The 20,250-nt window shown below is 38.5% G+C and overlaps 1 protein-coding gene across 2 annotated transcripts in view; it reads left to right on the top strand.

Moving 5' to 3' along the window:
- Positions 1-20,250, top strand: part of LOC124884567 (SPHK1 interactor, AKAP domain containing) — a 178,868-nt gene that overhangs the window by 63,014 nt on the left and 95,604 nt on the right. For both annotated transcript variants that reach the window (XM_047392545.1, XM_047392549.1), the window contains exon 2: positions 18,244-18,331. In XM_047392545.1, coding sequence (XP_047248501.1) covers positions 18,282-18,331 — 50 coding nt within the window. In that variant the 5' untranslated portion in view covers positions 18,244-18,281. The remainder of the gene's footprint in view (positions 1-18,243; positions 18,332-20,250) is intronic.

Raw genomic sequence — 20,250 nt, 5'->3', positions numbered from 1 at the left:
ATCCAATCAGTGTCATATCCGCATGTCTCTTCAGCCAATCACCCTCTGACGCTCCGCTTTTAAGGACCTTCGGCCATAGATCTCCACGCCCGTCAGCTGAGCTCGTCCCTTCTCCGCCCCACCTCCACCATCTTCCTTCCCGTTTCCTCCCGGCTTCCTCACTTCCCCTGTGTACATTAACAATTTTTCTCTTCAGCTGAAAAAAACACAAACAAATCTATTGACTTGTAACCAGTACACTGAAATTATCTAAATTATCATAAAAATGTAGTTTTAGTATTCATGAGCTTCGCTTGTACATCTGCCATTGCAAATGTCTACCAGATAAATCTGAGAGCCACCACACATACAGCATCTTTTTAAAAATAGCCCGCTTCAACGCGTCACAACATGTCTGAGCTCAGTTTATCAAGCTCACTGATGCATTAGATGTCTGTGATGAGTCTCTTTTTTTGCTTCCTGTAAAGGAGGAAAAAGCTTTGGCTTATTTTTTCTCTCCCAACTGCTTTGTGCATCACATTTATGGGTGAATTAAAAGCCTAAATTAAAGTGCAGGAGCAAAGCTTTTCATCAGTGTAATTGAGGGTGTGAAGTTTAGGAAGGGAAAAATCTGTGGTGATACAGAACGTAAAAGGGTAAAAAAGGTTGAAAGAGGGGAGATAGATGAGAACATTCGCTGTGTGGGGCTTCTATGATGCCGGCATCCGGTTGCAAGCTTATCCCATAAGGTCATAGTGCTTTACTAATGGATACTGAAAGGATTGATCCCTACAGCATAACTGGAAAGCATGTTATCAGGCTACCAGACACCATTACAAATAGATGCTAGGATTAGCTATCACATATTGTATTCAGCAATTCACTTCAGACACATACACAAAAAAATCTTTAAAAAAACTGTATGATGAGATGTTGTTCTATTTAGAAATGAACACATGTAGCTTTTAAAACCTTCTGGTTTGCCTGCAAACCCTGTTTAGACACTATCAGCAATGAAAACAGCCCTGGGATCTAAATTATTCAGTGAATCTATTAGAGAAAGCTCAAATAAACCTATGCAGGGTAAATGAGTGAACAACTAGACCGGTGGCAGCTGTTGATGAAAGAAAATAAAGTCTTATTTCATGTAAGTAGTGCTCAGGAATGTTCACAAGTAATTTATGTCAAGGTACAAGTCAAACCCTGAGTCATTGAGGGGCAAGTCCAAGTCAGTCACTAATGTTGTTACAAATATGCCATCTTGTCTGTCTCTATACTCTTTTGATAGTAGGTAAGGTATCATATATGCCTTTTTTACTGTAAGTATTTGCTCAATGGCAGTGTTGGGGTCATCCATTTTGGTCGGATAGACCAACTGGGCTGCACAGTTCGACATGGGCATCTCAGCATTCATCGCAGCAACGGGCATCAAAGCTGATGTCATCAGAGCTATAAAAAGCTTTCAAAGTTTTTGCCACCATTTCCAGTGTGTCTCGCGGGACGACGCAACGGAGATGCATATCTGGAGAGACAAAAGCTCGTAGGTGAACGTTTCCTCCACATGGCCATTCCTGGAAGACCTTGAAAGCTGGAAATCTGTCTGATGCAAGAGGTTTGTTGCCAAGGAGATGAGTTTTCCCCCTTGTTGATTCAGTCGACTGCAACGGTTCCTCATATTTTCCCGTTTTGGACGGATGAGAAGTTTGCAGTTTTTGAGTTGATAATGGGCGCGTGACACTCTGGGCCGCCCTCCGTTTTCTTTGGACCTACGATCCATCCTCACGCCGGTGAAGAGAAGTCAACGTCAAAGTAATTTCGTTCTTTTTTTTAATTAAATCGGATAGGTGTATTTAGAGGTCTGGGTGGGGTGAGGCATAGTACTAGTAGTTAATTCAAGGTATCAACTTGTTCCATGCAATACTGATTGAAGTGTTTATGCTGAGCTGTTTGATTTGCTGTGCAAGTGTTCTTTGATTGCGGATGTGATCAGCAAGGTGCGTGTTCATGTTTATGTCCAGCTGATCCCAAATCAGCCAGCAGTTAGAAGTTGGACTTTCATTAGTTAGCCTGACCTTTGTCCCAGTTTTATTACCGGAGTTTTTCCACCAAGTCCCCGCCTCAGAGTTTTATGACCCTTTGTTCGAGATTTGGGACAATCAGCTGTTAGTAGGTAAAGGGGCATGGCCCCACAGTTCTACCAGCTGATTGCCGCCATCAAGATGTATCAGCACACCAAGAAGGCTTCCCTGTACAGTAGTTCTGCTCCACTTTCCAGGTTATCCCAAATTGCACATTTTGTCCATAAAACTTCTGGTTTGATCTTCATAGAAAATCAATGCGCATATATTTTCTTTTATTATAATTTTTAGATAGTCATTTTACTCCTTTGAGTAGAATAGTGCTTGTTAGTTAGGTGAAGGTTTTTGGACCAGAATAGTAATTATATCAGGGCTGTATGATTTCAATAAATGTTCACATATAGAAAGAGAAGCATTTGGGTTTATTTTGTGCAAGAGTGACTTATCTGTCAAAATAAGGTCAAAATTCCCCCACCGTTCAGTGAAGCAGGTGATTAAACAGTGCCATTTAGCGTGGTTTTGGTCAATAATTATCAATTATTAATGATAATTAACTTATTGTAATTTTTTTGGTGCTTTGAGCTCATAATCACAACACAAGAGGACATCTCTGATTTCTATTCGTAAGCAATGATTTTTGGTTAAAAAAACTATTTTCCTGAATTATGATTTTAAATTATAACTTTTTAATAAAGATTCAACAGATAAACTGGGAAGCCGCTATTAGCTCCGCTTACTGGCACGTACTGTTGAAACATAACAGAGAACTCACTGATGACTAGTTATTTGTATACAATAAGATGACTAAGTGGAGACGACATGAATCACTTCATGAAATCATCTATACTTACTGAAACACTTTTACGTCTGGTGACATAAAACATTTTCATGATCCTTGAGTTCAACTCCTTTCTCCAGTTTTTAGAGCTCTGGTGCAGGTTGAGTCTGGTGTCTTTGTTTTGGCTACTTCGATTCAACTTGGGACACAATCTCATATTTTGTATGAACAAGTGAAGAAACATTGACTATAGTTAGGTATATGGCATATTATTGTAGATGTTTAAATATAGTTGAAAGATCACCTCAATACTTTATTTTAGTAAGAAGAAAGATGGTTCATTTCAAGCATGTTTTACAAATGTTGCACACTTGTTTTTAGGTACAATGGCAGCTGCCAGTATTTAGTCATAATGGTGACAAGAACGTCATTGACACAAGGATATGTACCCCATTTCAGTTTTATTAAATTTCAGTGTATTATTTTAATATCTGGTAGACTGATTTTATAATGAATATATTGCACCTATATTTAATCTTCCCCTCATTGTTCTAAACAACTGACATTTTTATTTGAAACTTACATGACTTGATCGAACAATTACTTTTCATCTGACTGAAAAAGTCAGATTTCGATGAGTTATACTCATTTAGGAATATTAGCTTACCACTGCAGCTGAGAAAGCAGAGGGGCAAAGCTTGCTCTAAGCCAGAGATAACAATGTACTGGCGCAGGTACTCTAGAACAACCATTATTTACTTACAATATGTGAATAAATGGGTTAGAATAAGGATTGCATTTGACCTGTCAACTCCTAAATGTGGACACAAAATTGTAAATCCACCTGAAAGACAGCCCACATAATCAAGGTTAATATTTCTAGGTAAAGAAATGCTCTGTTTATTATTTTCAGAATATTGTGCTGAAGCATTGCTTATTTGCTCGATCCGTTCATCTCAAGCTCCAAAACTGTACCCATTGGATAAATACATCACTGGCTTCCACACACATGAAAAGTAAACAGCTTTTTTATTACATTAGAATAAAACACCTTAGCAACTGAAGCAAAACACATAATTATAATCAAATTTTTAGGCAAGTGAAACCCAGAATGCCACACAGACATTTTACCTAGACTGCAGATGAAACAGCAAACAGTCTGGCCAAGTCTCAAGTACGTGTATTTTCTCTGTGGAAGCACAGTGGTTTGAGAGATTCTTTAATTTCAACTGGTTGTAAGCTCTGCAGTCCACGTACAACATCCTCCTATATGATGAATATTACTGTCTGAGTCACCACAGTGCTGTTTCACCAGTCTCTGCATGGTTGCACCTGACAGACTACATCACAGACATATTCACCAACTCATCCATCCTCAAACACATGCACTAAACCATGCATTTTTCAAACAGATGTCCACTGGTGTTTGTCTGAGTATGTTTAACAAGGTTGTAGCAAGTGTTTGAGCTATAGGAGGAACAACGCAAAGGTGAGCTCAGAGTGTTTCATATCACCACATGGAATGACATCTAATGCTTTGGTCTCTGCAATAGTCTGTCATCTATTCAACATTTATACCAGGTGTGGATGTCAAGCCATCTGCACGACATGTGACTTTCCATGAAATTATTTTTATGTATAAGGAGTTCAGCAGGGCTGGACTGAGTCAAAAATTCTGCGCAGGCATGTTTGGTCCTGGTGGTCCACCATAACTGGTCAGACATGAGATCTCTGCAGATGATTCTCATACATTTGCGGTAAATGATTGTAATAGGATATGTATAATAACTCTATGCACATTATTTATAAAATAAAAATAATGCCTTTTTTAAACTAAAACTATGCATTTTGATTTACAAAGGTTGCGACTTGACATTATATGGCAATAAGTTTGGATGTTTTAGTTCTTAAAGTATTTATATACAACTTCCAATTGAGCTTATCATCAGTATTGATGTCTAAAAATTTAGTAGCAAACACCCTTTCAATTACCACCTCACCAATTTTGAGTTGACATTGTTTTACTTTTCTGTTACCAAATATAATGTATTGTTGTATTGTGTTTTTTTCTAAATTTAGTGATAATTTTTTGACATCAAACCATTTTTTAGCATTTTAAGTTCACTTCCCACTGTATCCAAAAGCAACTCGGGATTTTGTCCAGAACAAAACAGACTGGTGTCATCAGCAAATAGAATACAATGTAAATTTTTTACAGCATCACATTTATCATTTGTACACATAATGAACAATTTGGGTCCCGGGACAGAACCCTGTGGAACACCATGAGTTATTTTTAATTTAGCAGAATTTACATTATTCATATGTACAAGCTGGTCTCTGTCACTAATGTAACTTTTAACCAAGCATGAGCTGCACCCCTGACTCCATTTTATTTAAAAGCAATGAATGACCTATGGTGTCAAAGGCCTTGCTTAGATCTTTGAAAACTCCAACAGTATACTCTCTGCTGTCAATTGATGTTTATGCCACCTCCACCAATTTCACAACAGCCATTGAAGTAGATCTATTTGACCTAAAACCATAGTGATGTTCGCTTAACAAGTTATGCTTATCTACAAAGCTATCAAGTCTTTTTACAAATGTTTTTTCTAATATTTTAGAAAATTGTGGAAGTATTGAAACTGGTCTGTAATTGGTCAACTGATGTCTGTCTTCACCTTTGAAAATAAAAATTACCTTGACCGTTTTCATTTTACTAGAAAGAATATCGGTTAGAAAGGACTGATTACAGTTGTATACAAATGGTGTTACTTTATAATCTATAATAACTTTCACTAGGGCCATATCTTATGGCCCCAGGGAAACCCTTCCTTGATTGATGGGTTGCAACAGTAGCTTCTCGAAGGTGTGAGATGATGTCTTTATTTCTTGCCCTTGTTTTTATATATTCAAGAATCCTCAAGTTCCACATGCTGCTCAAATGCCTGTTTTTATAAAGCTGATCACACAATGAACATGTGGATATGATGAACAGCATCTGGCAGCAATTATCCTCTTAAATGTTGTGGAATCGAGAAAAAACATGTCTTTTTTTCCTTTGACTATAATGGAAGCCTTTATTTGATGTTTTTAAAAATCAGTATACATTTGAAGTCACAAATTCAAATGTCTGCTTTTTAAGAATAATTTACTGTTGTTTTGCTTGTATTCTATTTCTTATAAGATAAAAAAGGTTTTCATTTGAGAGTTCAAAAAGCACACAGCAGAATGTCTTAGAATCTTTCAAACATACCATTGTTACACTTTTAAGGCAGTCTTTTTTCAAAGGTCATGCACAGACAATAAATTTTGCGTTGTTGCCCTGCAGAACATATTTAATTGCAGTTTTCATCATTATAAACATTGCAAGGATTGCTTGGGTGTAATATTTGGTAGGATACATCAGCTAAGCCTAAAATAATTTATACCCCTGGCAGATTTAGGTGTAATACTCATTTAAAACAAATATGTTTTATTCTGACAGGAAGTAATTTCCACTCAGACTCTCATGATAAACAACATGTAAAGGGAGCTAAAGATTAGGGACATTGCAAGGAGGAATTTCATCTTCAAAGACTTGGAGCTTGTAACCATACATAAATCATTAAAATACAAGTGGAAACATGCAAAAAGCCAGTCAGCAAAAGAGTTATATATTTGGTACTAATACAGATTTTTACAGTGAATGTTGAGAAGGGTTAAATCATTTTTCACATGGCATTTATAATTAAATGTAAATAAAAACAGAAAAAAAATATTTCAAAAGTTATACTCCTTTTACATTTACTTTATTATCTGGTGAGAGACCCGCGTCTCATTTGTTATCAGAACCCAACTTCCAGTTTGAATGAAATTAATAATAAATTTAATCTGTCAGGGATATGAATAATTTTGAGCTTAACTGTCTATTTCAGCTGTCATACATTCACACTCTGCACATCAACAATATATTCGATGCGGGCTGATTTCATTGATGATGCAGTGTGTGACAGAGAAGTACAGGAATCACTACAACTCTTAAAGCACAGTGGACCTCAGTTTGACCAAGAGCTTTCTGTCGTCTATGGCAGGACACCAAGAGGATTATCTGATTCTTTGGAAAAAATAAGTAGTTCAGTTTATAGGCAACTAGTTTGCAAACACTTTACTAAAATCAACACATTCTGAGAGCAAATATAAAATCTATCTGGTGTTTGATTTCAAAAGATCCCTTCCCAGTTTAGTTTTTGTTTTGATAAAAGGGATTTATTCTTAATGAACTGACATTTTTAGATCTTGTAATCCCTCAAGTGAGGTGTGACACAAATATAGCCAAAACGTTCATAATTCTTAGAATTATGTGACTTTTGAAATGAAATATATTAATAACTGTATTAAATATCTGAATGTAGATTGCTCTATGAATCTTAAACAATGGAAGTTTTCTATACATGTTTGTCACAATATTCACATTGTGTCAAAATGAAAGCACAAAGCGCCTATAAAGTAAAACAAATCCTGGAGCATGAGCCTTCCAGACTTCCCACTGTGAAGCAGTGATGTGCTGAGATCTAGCTGCATCTTTAATAATGGCCATTTGTTAGTCAACTTGCACACGTAAGTAAAAACTGACACCTAAACTAACACTACGCCAGCAAGAGCATTTGCTAAACAGCGTCTGTCCATGCTTCCCACTGAGAGAGTGGGCTAGGAGTAAAACACAAAGTGGGAGTTAATAGACAAAGAAACAGAAGAACACAGATATACACAAAGAAGCCAACACAGGATATGTATGATACAGAAAGCTGAAAAATGATTTGCCATGACAGACAGTTAGCATGTACCCTAAAACAGAAAACATGGACAACAAAAGCAACTAAAAGAGCACACATGTTCACAGAAAATAAATCTGTTTTGCAATGTGATAGAAGGCTTGAGGCATGTTTTCATTATGTTTCACTAAACCTTCCCCACCTCCCCACATTTATTTAATTAGGCATCTTGATCTTAATCTCTTCTGGGCTGTTTATAGTGTGGTTTTGACTGCCATACAGAGTGGTACTGTTCTTGTAAATTATATCCCACTGATTATATATAATCTGTAGCCTGGTAATCTGTTAACCTTCAGCTGTCCATAAGCAATATCTGTTATTGTTTGAAAATGCAATATTTTACATGTTTATTACTGCATCGTAAGAGACGTTGCCACCTCTGCTCAGCTGTAAAAACACTCCAGAATGCAAGAACTGTGGGTCTACAACATGGTGTGCAGCATCCACAAACATGAACCTCTAAGTTTTCCACAGTGGTTGCACTCTGAAACAAAATTTAAATAACTCTGAACTCCTAGGGAACATTTTATGAGTTTTTTTTTTATTTATTTTTTTTTATTGCTTGTGTTAGGAACATATTCATTAAGAAACATAAATCCTAGCAAATATTAAAAAATAAATGGTTTTAAAACTTAAGTATTACTTTGACTGGAGCATTCTCTCCCTCTGTCTCAACAGACGTACAGAAGCAGAAGTTTGTGATATAAAATCTTTTAAAGTTTACGTTAACAGAAAATATAAGCCGTAGAAGAGCTGACGCTGATAGCTCAGAAAGAATCTAAAGGCTGATTTCGATTTTTTTTTTCTCCCCAATCTCAATTTCCTGTTGCCCTGGTCATTTCTTCTGTAGATTTCTACTCTGAGATTCAATGATATTTATGTAATTTCTATCAATTGACTCTGACTGTGACATAAATCTGGAGGCACAGCAACAATGGAGTCCAGAATACTATCAGAATGTATTTGCCATTTGACAAATACATAATTGATTCTACAGTGTGTCATTGCAGTTATGCTTTAAAAGTGGAGTAAAGTCACTCAGGAATCAGCACCACAGGAAATGAAGCCTGGGTCACCAGTCCAGTCTGTGATGCCTGACAGGATACGAGATGAGTGGAAGCAGCACTCCTGGTCAGGAACCTGGACATTCCAGTTTGAATGCTTGCAATGAAATTAAAATGAGCACAAATGAAGGCATGAGGCAACAATCTGCTGTAACAAATTGTGACACAACAAAACCTCTATTGCAAGGGTTTTCGTGAAAGGAAATACTTTTATCTGCAAACTTGTAAAAAAATCTTGTTACTCTGCAACAATGAGAAAGTCTGAGATACACACTACAACAAAAAAAACATGTGAGATCTGGCAGCTTGAGAAATGATTTCATTGCAAACTGAAAACATGGTTCAGCCAGAGCAATCATATGGCTGGAAAGCATACGCATTCCTCTATTTTCAGGATGTGCTTCTCTTTGATCTGTGATTTTTGATTATTGCTGCTCTCTGTAATGCCAAAGTGTCTTTACAGCAGTGCTGCAGCACATGAACGCTTTTCAGCGATTGTGACTGAAGACTTAGATTATTTCTAATAATTTTAGAAAGAGCAATGATAATCTTTGATTTGATTGTCATGAAATAGGAAGACTATGAACTATTCTTGTATACCCCACTAAAAACCGAATACATCCATACCTTGCAATGTAAATTGACATTAATAGTGATTCACATACAATCATCAAGACTACAGTAGCATCTCAATAAATCAGAATGTCAATCAGAAAAGTTAATTTATTTCAGTGATTCAATTAAAAAGTGAAACCCTTTTACAGCATTTATTTTGTCAGTCAATCATTTTCTACCTCTTATTCCATAGTGGGTCGTGGGGGAGCTGGTGCCTATCTCCAGCAGTCTATGGGCGAGAGGCAGGATACACCCTGGACAGGTTGCCAGTCCATCGCAGGGCAACACACAAACAACCATGCACACACTCATTCATACACCTAAGGGCAATTTAGATTGACCAATTAACCTAACAGGCATGTCTTTGGACTGTGGGAGGAAGCCAGAGTACCCGGTGAGAACCCACGCATGCACGGGGAGAACATGCAAACTCCATGCAGAAAGACCCCCAGCTGGGAATCAAACCCAGGACCTTCTTGCTGCAAGGCAACAGTGCTACCAACTGCGCCACCATGCAGCCAGCATTTATTTAGATTTTTTAATTTTTTTTATTTTTTATTTTTAAGATTAAGGCTCACAGCTAATGAAGAAATAATTTTTTCTTTAGCAAATTAGGATATTGTAAAGACCAAAGAAGATTTTTAATACAGAAAAGCTGTCTGTTAGGAGTGTTGTTTCCAATCATATTAATGGATATTATTATTATTATATTGGAAAGTTCAGTGGATGGAGAAAGTATAGTAGAATATTGTGCACAAGCAACGAGGAAACCTGCAGCCTTGAGAGGATTGTGCTATAAAATCCATTAAAGAGTGAAATTTCATTAGGCGTGAACTGCAGATGAAGTCAGAGGCTGCAGAGCCACCACCCACTGACAAATCCAGGATATGGGCTTCTGCTGGACATCTACAAGTACCAATACCTGCTCGATTGATCAGTAACCTTCCCTAAACTAAATCACACTGAAAATGTATGGAGTATTATCAAGAGGAAGACAAAATGACATCCAACAATGCAGACAATATAAAGGCTGCTTTGAAAGCAACCTTGGCTTCCTGTATATCTTAGCAGAGCAAGGCTGATCCCCTCCATATTATACTCCAATGATGCAGTATTTCAGGCAAAATGAGCCCTGACCAATGATTAATTGCATATACTGTACAGTACAAGCAGATATTTTAAAGAAGGCTCACACTTCTGTAAGGTATATCCATTTTTTGTTGGTCTTATATAACATTTGAATCCTCTCAGAAACCAAAATGTATGCTTTCATTGCTTGTAATCCTTAATCTTCAAAATTAACATAAAATAAACACTTGAAATGTATTACTCTGCACATTATGAATTTAAACATGAGTTTCACTTTTTAAATTTCATTCGATGACTGAAATAAATGAAATAGAAGGTGTTTCTCATTTACTGAGATGCACCTGTATGCTATTCTTGTAATCAGTCAATGCAATGCAAAGGCCCATTTACACGCATCCATGTAGAAGCACCAACAAACTATGTTCTGCTGAAATTAATGATCACAGAACAAAGAGAAACTGTACAGAGCAGAGAAAAATCCATCGCTTTTGGACAATATTTTTCTTTGCTCAGGAAAGTGATTTAAACCGAATACTCGCACAGAAATCCTTCAATGTGTACACAAAAATCAATACCCCGACTTAGAAATCTCTTTATTCGAAACAGTACATTTACTGTTCCTGACAGTGTGGTTGTGCACATGAAGTCAAACACACAGTAGGATATCAGATATGCACTTTGTTCACAGCAGAAGAGAGAAAAGGGAGAGAGGGAATGGTGCTGAAGAGTACATTTTAAGAACAACGGCATGGATGAAATGAAGCTTTGGAGGAAACTCAGTCAGTCAATAGGAAGATCCTTTTATTTTTAAACCTGACTACCTAACATTGTTTGGATTATGTTGCTCTTTTTCTAGCCTAAAAAGTTGCACTTGGAGTACATCACTTAACCCTGCCCGTTTAATGTTTTATCACTAATATGATGTCTGCTGAACTGAGCAGTGGATGAATTAATCACAAGCCTCTATGTAATGTTTTAACATCTTATTGCATAAAAGATTTTACAGCAGTGCAAAACGTTTACCTTGTCTCAACATTTCTGCTCCTCTGGCATGCCTATTCCTCTGGCCACAGCTGAATGCATTTCCCAAAACAAAGAAACTTTTATGTACTCCATCATCACTGTTATCTATTGAGGAATCCATTTAACGTACATGATGTGACAACTACAACCACTAGAATTTTGCTCAAGGACAATTTTCCATTTATTTAAAGGCTGGGTCTGGGAACCAGTTGGCCTGTCTATATGGAGCCATTTACAGCGGGTCTGTACTTCTACACCAATGCACATGCAATCTTGGAGCAACTACATACATGGGAAGAGTGAAAACACACTCTACCCACTCCTGTTAATACACACCATTCTGTTTTATTCTTTTGGAAAACATTGTCGTCCACTTGCCTGTCGCTTGAGTCACTTTGTTTCAAATTAATTTGTCCGTGTCCTGAGTTTCTCTGTAGCTCTTTAGCACAACATTATTGACAGACTGAGGGCTCCTAAGTCTGACGTGCAACACAAAATCTGCATTTTTAGAGAACAAGTGACACTCACCTCTCTCTCTGTTACTTGCACATAAAAACAACAAATTGTGACAGTGCATCCTGTTCTGTGGTTCCTGACTGACAGACTGTAAGGCTCCTTGTGCTGGTTTAAACTACTGGTAACACATTTGCTTGTCACAGTCTTTCAACCCCTCAAAACTTCATCCTGGGGGCATTTTATTACTCACCATCAACCCACAAAAAAAAGGATGATTTTTGGATTCACTCTGAACATACCCATCTAAAACAGTTTAAGATGGTCTGTCTGTAAAAGTCAGTGATTGAAATTAAGCCAAAATTATTTATATTTTCCTTAAATTAACGGTGTGCACAATGAATAAGTTTAATCTACAGATAACAGTCAAAATTAATATCTGAATATATTTTTTAGACATAATCCTTAGGTAATCACTTAGTTGATTTCTTTAGCACATTTCTTAGAACATACGACATCAGTTGAGATTCGGTACCACCTGTGTAAAGTTTCATCAGAAGCTAGTGCACCAAAGGTAAAGGTTGGACTTTTAGAAAAGAGGCTTCCTTATACTGATGTTTATTTCTATTATATATTTAAACCCAAAATTATTTATAGGCAGTCAAACCTTTCTTATAATTGCTGCGCAGCTTTTTGCATGTCTCCTCTGGTCTTTTGACCATTTATTTTTGGTGATGGCTGGAAGGCCTTCTTGCCATCACTCTAATCTTTTATTTCCACAGATTCTTTGCCAGATTCAAGTCAGGACACTGGCTGGACCACTACAAAACATTGATATTATTTCAGTCAGAAGAAACATGTTAGTAAAGGAAAACAGCAATCTTTTGTCTGTGATTTACAAAGATTTCGATTACTATACAAATATTTGTTACTGTCTTCTTGCTTCCTTGGTTTGATCCACTGAGACATAACTGAGACAAGACGACCATGACCCATTAATCCAGGAAGAGGAGCTGCATCTCTGGCAGGTGTTACAGAGAGACGCAACCTCACACTGGAATCTAAAAGCTGCCAGAAAGGGTGTGTGGGTGATTTAGTGATGCCAAACTGCCATCTTGATTTCCCTTTGCGTTTTGAATAAGCAGAGCGAGTGATGCAAAGTCACATTCTGCTCCTCTTGTCCCATCAAGTCCTCTCCTATCCTCCCTATGGTGAAACAAAAAGGTCATCTTGACATAAATTTGAATGTCGTCTATATGCCGCCAGACAGAATTAGTGAGATATGTCCACAAGACCCACAAGGTAATAATTTACCAATTACTGTGGATTTAGCTGTTATATGTTGAACCCTTGTGCACTATGATTCTTTGGGGATCTTAAAGTGAAATCCTATGTTATGGGTAGTTTCATGTCTTGTCCTCATGGATTAAGTGTCTTGTTGTGTCACTACAGGAGACACAAGTCCCACCTGTGATGTGTAAAAACACATAGCATGTGTCAGTGCCCTCATCTGAATCCAAAAACGCTGCAGAAGCACCCGGAAATGTTTTTTTATTTCCTTAAACAGGGCAACTCAAACACCTTCTGATCACAGATGGTCACAAAGGACAAGCTCTATAATGTCGATATAAAAACTAAATTGTATGAATTTTATTCAGAAGACATTTTCAGTCATCAACTTGAACTTGAAACTCTCTGGGACTGCTCCTCGTGTTTTGGACAACTCTTCCGATTATTCCTTTGACTCCTCTGTCAGAAGGAATAATTATTCTAGAATTGTGCCGCTCAAGGTGGCAGCAGGTTGGAGTAGCTCTGTTACTTTTGATTCTGATTTATTCTTTTTTGGGAACTATTCCTCTTGTGGTGGATACAGTTGATTTTTTTTTGGATGACTGTCCACTCCAGTGTCGGATGCTGTGCAGCTTGGAGGATTTTTCTTAATACTTTCTATTTTTGGACATTTGTTATGATGCATTGCCATGGCAACGGGGTGGTTTCTTACAACCGGGAGCAGCTGATTAATATCTCAAAAGCTCAAATAATACTTCAGCTACAACCCCAAATCCCTAATGAGTTGAAAAGTAGACGCCGTGGATGCAGAGCAGGAGCTAAGAGAAGAGAAAGAAGGAGGAAGTTCAAACCATCTCTTCCGTCGATTTTGATGGGCAATGTGAGATCGTTGGGAAACAAGTTGGATGAACTCCAAGCCCTACAAAGGACCCAGCCAGAGTACCGGGCATGCAGTATCATGTGTTTTACGGAGACATGGCTGCAGGATCATATCCCCGACTCCAGTGTCTCTCTGCCGGGCTTTTTAACCATACGAGCAGACAGAGATTTAAAGAGGAGCGGCAAATGTAAAGGAGGTGGACTGGCAGTACTTATGATCAACAGATGATGTAATCCAGGATATGTTACTGTGAAGTGTCATCTCTGCAGTCCAGATATTGAACTGTTGGCAGTAAGTTTTCGTCCATATTATTTACCCAGAGAGTTCACCATTGTTATTTTGGTAACAGTTTATGTTCCACCTTCCGCTGTTGCTGACACTGCATGTGATGCCATCAGCTCAGTTGTTGCTAAGCTACAGACACAAAACTAAAAAAAGCTTTTGTGGCAATTTCTGGTGATTTTAGCCATGCTTCACTCTCTGCTACACTTCCAACGTTTCAACAATTTGTCAGCTGCTCTACCAGAGAAAACAAAACATTGGATTTGTTTTATGCAAATGTCAAGGACTCATACATCTCTACAGCAAGACCTCCTCTAGGCAAATCAGATCACAATCTTGTTTTTCTCTGCTCAAAATATAAGCCCCTTGTTCAGAGGCAACCTGTAATAAAGAGGACTGTGAGAAAATGGTCACAAGAAGCTGAAGAAGCTCTGCAAGGTTTCGTTGAGGCTACAGACTGGGACGCACTGTGCCAGCCACATGGAGAGGACATCAATGCCATGACTGAGTGTGTAACCGACTATATAAACTTCTGTGTGGATAACATCATCCCCACCAGAACAGTGAGATGCTTCCCCAATAACAAACCTTGGATCACCAGTGACCTGAAGGACCTGCTTAACAAGAAAAAAAGAGCCTTCAGAGAGTTAGACAGAGAATTATTGAGGAGTATACAGAAGCAACTTAAAGTCAAGATAAGAGACAGCAAGGAGGTGTACAAGACGAAGCTGGAGAGCAAGCTCCAGCAAAACAATATCAGAAATGTGTGGACAGGGATGAAGAAGATCGCAGGCTTCAAGCAGAAGGATGATCAGACCGATGGAGGTCTGGACAGAGCCAATGAACTGAACACATTCTTCAATAGGTTCAGTTCAGAAACAAGCTTTGCATCCTCCTCTCCTGCTCACAGCCAAACAGACATTCCATCTTCCTTTGACCCACAGGACCCACAGCTCTCCAGTAACACCTCACATTTTTTATCTTCCCACATGTAGACCCTTCTGCTTCTACATGTTTGCCTTCAACCATATCAGAAGATGCTGATGCATCCTCTGCTTCCCCCTTCCACCTGTGTGTCTCAAGAAATCAGGTGAAGAGACAACTGGAGAGACTGAATAGGAATAAGGCTGCAGGTCCAGATCATGTCAGCCCTAGAGTCCTGAAGGCCTGTGCAGAGCAGCTCTGTGGGATTCTGCAGCACCTCTTCAACCTTAGCCTGGCCCAGAAGAAGGTTCCAGTGTTGTGGAAGACCTCCTGTCTTGTTCCGGTACCAAAGAAAACTCACCCATCAGTCCTCAATGACTATAGACCTGTTGCCCTGACATCTCACATCATGAAGGTCCTAGAGAGACTCCTGTTGGCCCACTTGAGTAAGCAAACAGTAAACCATCAGGACCTCCTTCAGTTTGCTTATCGCTGTGGAGTTGGAGTTGAATATGCCATCATACACCTGCTTCAACAAACCCACTGTCATCTGGACAAAGCCAGCAGCACTGTGAGGATCATGTTCTTTGATTTCTCCAGTGCATTTAATACAATCCAACCTGATTTGCTTTGTCAGAAACTCCAGAAGACTCAGGTGGAGGCCTCAACAATCTCCTGGATCAAAGACTACCTGACAAACAGACCACAGTTTGTGAGACTGAAGGGTTGTGAGTCTAACCAGGTAGTCAGCAGCACAGGAGCACCACAGGGGACTGTACTCTCACCATTCCTTTTCACTCTGTACACCTCAGACTTCCAGTACAAGACAGACTCCTGTCATTTGCAGAAATACTCGGATGATTCTGCAGTCGTGGGGTGGATCAGAGATGGACAAGAAGCTGAGTACAGGAAGGTGGTGGACCGCTTTGTGGCATGGTGTGGAAACAATCATCTCATTTTGAACGTGACTAAAACAAAGGAGATGATTGTAGATTTTAAGAGAAACAGGAATAAGTCAAAAACTATTTCTATCATGGGAGAAGAGGTGGAGGTGGTGGAGGAGTATAAATACCTCGGTGTTCACCTGGACAACAGACTGGAGTGGAGATGCAACTGTGAAGCCATCTACAAGAAGGGACAGAGCAGACTGTACTTCTTGAGGAAGCTTAGGTCCTTTGGTGTTTGCAGCAAGATGCTGCATATCTTCTATAAGTCTGTTGTGGAAAGTGTGATTTCTTCTACCATCATCTGCTGGGGAAGCAGCATCAGAGCCAGGGACTTAAAAAAGCTCAACAAGCTAATAAAAAAGGCTGGCTCTGTTCTGGGGACTCCTCTGGAGATCATTGTGGAAAGACGGATTCTTCATAAAATGAAGAACATTATGGAGAACCCTGAGCATCCTCTTCATGAGACTGTCCTACAACAACAGAGTGTCTTCAGTCAGAGGCTTCTTCAGATCTGCTGTAAGACGGAGCACTAAAGGAGATCCTTCCTACCCACAGCCATCAGCATCTACAACGGCTCTTTGAGGAAACCTTCATAATATGAGCTATAACAACATTTAATTTCCCTTTGGGATTAATAAAGTATTTTTGTATTGAATTGAATTGAATTTTTCGTTTTCCTCCCGATTAATTCTCCTTTTTGTGCGCATGCGTGGATCAACTCACGGGCTGAAGTCACCATAGCAAGGGGGCACCTGACCGTGGCTAGTTTATGGTGAAATTTTGTTCTGTCCACCTCTGAATAATGGCTCAAATGCTACTCACTCTGACATTCAGTAGATTAGTACAGTTCTATTACTTGCCAATACTAATTGTACCACTCTGTACAATACCTTGGTTATGAAAAATCTTTTTATAGGCTACCAGTAAATATTAAACCAACAGATATTGATTTGCACATAGCAGCACATAGATAGACAGATTTTACCTAGTTTTTATTTTGACTTTTTAATGTTTTTTTCACATACTTTTCGTTAGTGTTCATGTATTAGTAATGCAAAAGAAAACGCAACCTCAGTCCTTTCTCAAAGTGACCTCCATGGGCCGACAGAAACAGTGCCATCCTCTGTGTCCAGATGTTACTCTAAGCCAAACAGATGACAGCACATGTCGGACCCAAAACGATAGTTTGTTCCTGTTTCTGAGCAGATGCTGATGTGAGTGCTGGTGGATTCTCTGGCTCTTTGTAACACTTGAACATTAATTTTGTTCCTCACCTTTTCCTTTGTAATCCCCCTTTTTTAGTATAGAAATAGGTGATAATCTCCAAATTAGACTATGAAAATAAACTGGCATATTTCATGCACAACCTTAATTAAATGTTTTCTATGTTTATTCATAAATGATTAACACTTGAAAAAAAAATCTAGTTTTTTTAGTTATGAATAAAAGCGTTGATCAATTGGGAAGGTGTAATTCAAATTTGAGATAAAATACATATTTATTAATGAGCTACGATACTGATCTGATGTTTGATAACCAGTAAGAGTGGTTGAGTAATTGATATCAAAGTCATTTAGAGTAACTAATAATTGCTACAACAGGCAGCCTTCCAAACCATTACATATAATATTGACTGGCATATGGCATTTATTCTTGTATTTTATAAAATGATTTGGCAAAATGATTGGGGGTTTTCAGATCTCTTACAAAAGAAAATGCAGACTTTCTGTTTTCTAAAATTCTTAGCCCAACCATACCGATAACATTATGAACAAAGCAATGCAGTGCAACGCCCATTTTGCCTGGCCCAAAGTGGCAAAATGTGGAGGCAAGCTGCTGTGCCTTAAATTGCTTTTACTGTATATTCTTTACGTCCACAATTCAAAACACCTGCTAAACGATAAGTAAAAAATAAAGCAGCAGACAGCTGGCCTAGAAAGAAAAGGCAGATATCTGTTTCTCTAGACTATTAAGCTTATCTAGTGAGTGGATGTGTTTTCTCATTTAAGAATATTTGTGTGTTTCAGGTAACAAACCTTGACTGGACGTTGTAGGAAGAAACAGAATGAAGATGCTGTCATTGCTGGTCACTGCACTGCGGAGCTTCACTGAGCTGTAAGACAAGCACCTTCTGGTGCTGTCATATATTCATCTATTAATAAAAGCCATTACAAGCACTAACAGGAAAGGCTCGTGTCTATGAAAAATTATATTGATTGAGCTATAAATGTTTCAGAGCTCCAATATATTTTTCATTATTAATGAGTTTTACAAAACCTTTCAGCTATATGAAAGCATTTCCTTTTTCCCCCTTCGCTGCTGGAAAGAAACTATATCAACATATCTTAAATATTTTAAAGTAATTATTTTGTTGCTCCTTTCCAAGGCTACCCATTCTACTTCTTTTTCTGTTGAAGACAAAGCAAAATTTCATTATGGCTTTTAAGGTGTGACAACTTGTCATCCTGTTTATCAGCAGTCATTATGTTACCAGCAGTAGGCATCAATCAGAAACAGAAGTGTTTTGTAGTCTAGAGAAAGTGTAAATTGAACCCCATGTTGGTTTGCACTCCTCTACAGTAAAGTTTTTTGGAAAATACAGCACTCTCTTTTATTAGCCACCTCTGTGAAGATGTGTTAAACCTCATTTTTTACTGCAGCACCATACTGAACATTTTATTCCACCTTTCCGTTGGAGTTTTTTCAGTAAGGAAAATGTATCCACCAAAAAAATGTTTTTTCACAAACGGATGCCATGATTCCTAAACATTCATATACAAAATGTAATTTAGGTATTGTTCATAATTTATACCTTTATACATTTTTGCAAGCTGATGTTGTTTAAGGAGGTTATCTACCATACTCAAGAACAAATCCTGTTGTGAAAAAGGGATTGAGTTTTTTTAATAGTCTTGAAAAAGTAAATGGATATTATCAATGAAATGTCAGTGTGATGAGAGGGAGTTGTTGAAGTTTTACAGCTGTTGAAGTGGTTGAGCTCGGTCATCCAGGCGGAGCTTGAAGTAGAGCTGCTGCTTCTCTGCATCGAAAAGAGTTATTTGAGGTGGTTTTGTGCATCTGATTACAATGTCTCCTGGCCACCTCCCTTTGGAGGTTTTCAGTGCATGCCCCACTGGGAGGAGATCCCGAGGAAGACTCACTACTTGCTGGAGGGGCTTTATATGCCCATCTGGTATGAGAAGGCTTTTGGATACCCCAGACTGGTCTGGAAGGTGTCACCAAGGACAGGGTTGTCTGAGTTTTCTGCTGTTACCCCTGTGATCCAATCTCTGATCAGCAACAGGCATACAATTTTATCATGGATAATTTACTGGAAATACAGTGCCTTGCGAAAGTACTCGGCCCCCTTGAACTGGTCAACCTCTTGCCACATTTCAGGCTTCAAACATAAAGATATAAAATTAAAATTTTTTGTGAAGAATCAAAAACAAGTGGGATACAATCGTGAAGTGGAATGAAATTTATTGGATGTGTCAAACTTTTTTAACAAATAAAAAACTGAAAAGTGGGGCGTGCAATATTATTTGGCCCCCTTGCATTAATACTTTGTAGCGCCACCCTTTGCTGCAATTACAGCTGCAAGTCGCTTGGGGTTTGTCTCTATCAGTTTTGCACATCCAGAGATTTAAATTCTTGCCCATCCTTCCTTGCAAAACAGCTGGAGCTCAGTGAGGTTGGATGGAGAGCGTTCGTGAACAGCAGTCTTCAGCTCTTTCCACAGATTCCCGATTGGATTCAGGTCTGGACTTTGACTAGGCCATTCCAACACCTGGATACGTTTATTTGTGAACCATTCCATTGTAGATTTGGCTTTATGTTGTGGATCATTGTCTTGTTGGAAGATAAATCTCCGTCCCAGTCTCAGGTCTCTTGCAGACTCCAACAGGTTTTCTTCCAGAATGGTCCTGTATTTGGCCCCATCCATCTTCCCATCAATTTTGACCATCTTCCCTGTCCCTGCTGATGAAAAGCAGGCCCAAACCATGATGCTGCCACCACCATGTTTGACAGTG

Source organism: Girardinichthys multiradiatus, chromosome 18 (genome assembly GCF_021462225.1).
Source record: "Girardinichthys multiradiatus isolate DD_20200921_A chromosome 18, DD_fGirMul_XY1, whole genome shotgun sequence".
NCBI classification, from domain to species: domain Eukaryota; kingdom Metazoa; phylum Chordata; class Actinopteri; order Cyprinodontiformes; family Goodeidae; genus Girardinichthys; species Girardinichthys multiradiatus.
This window is presented reverse-complemented; position numbering and strand designations above follow the sequence as displayed.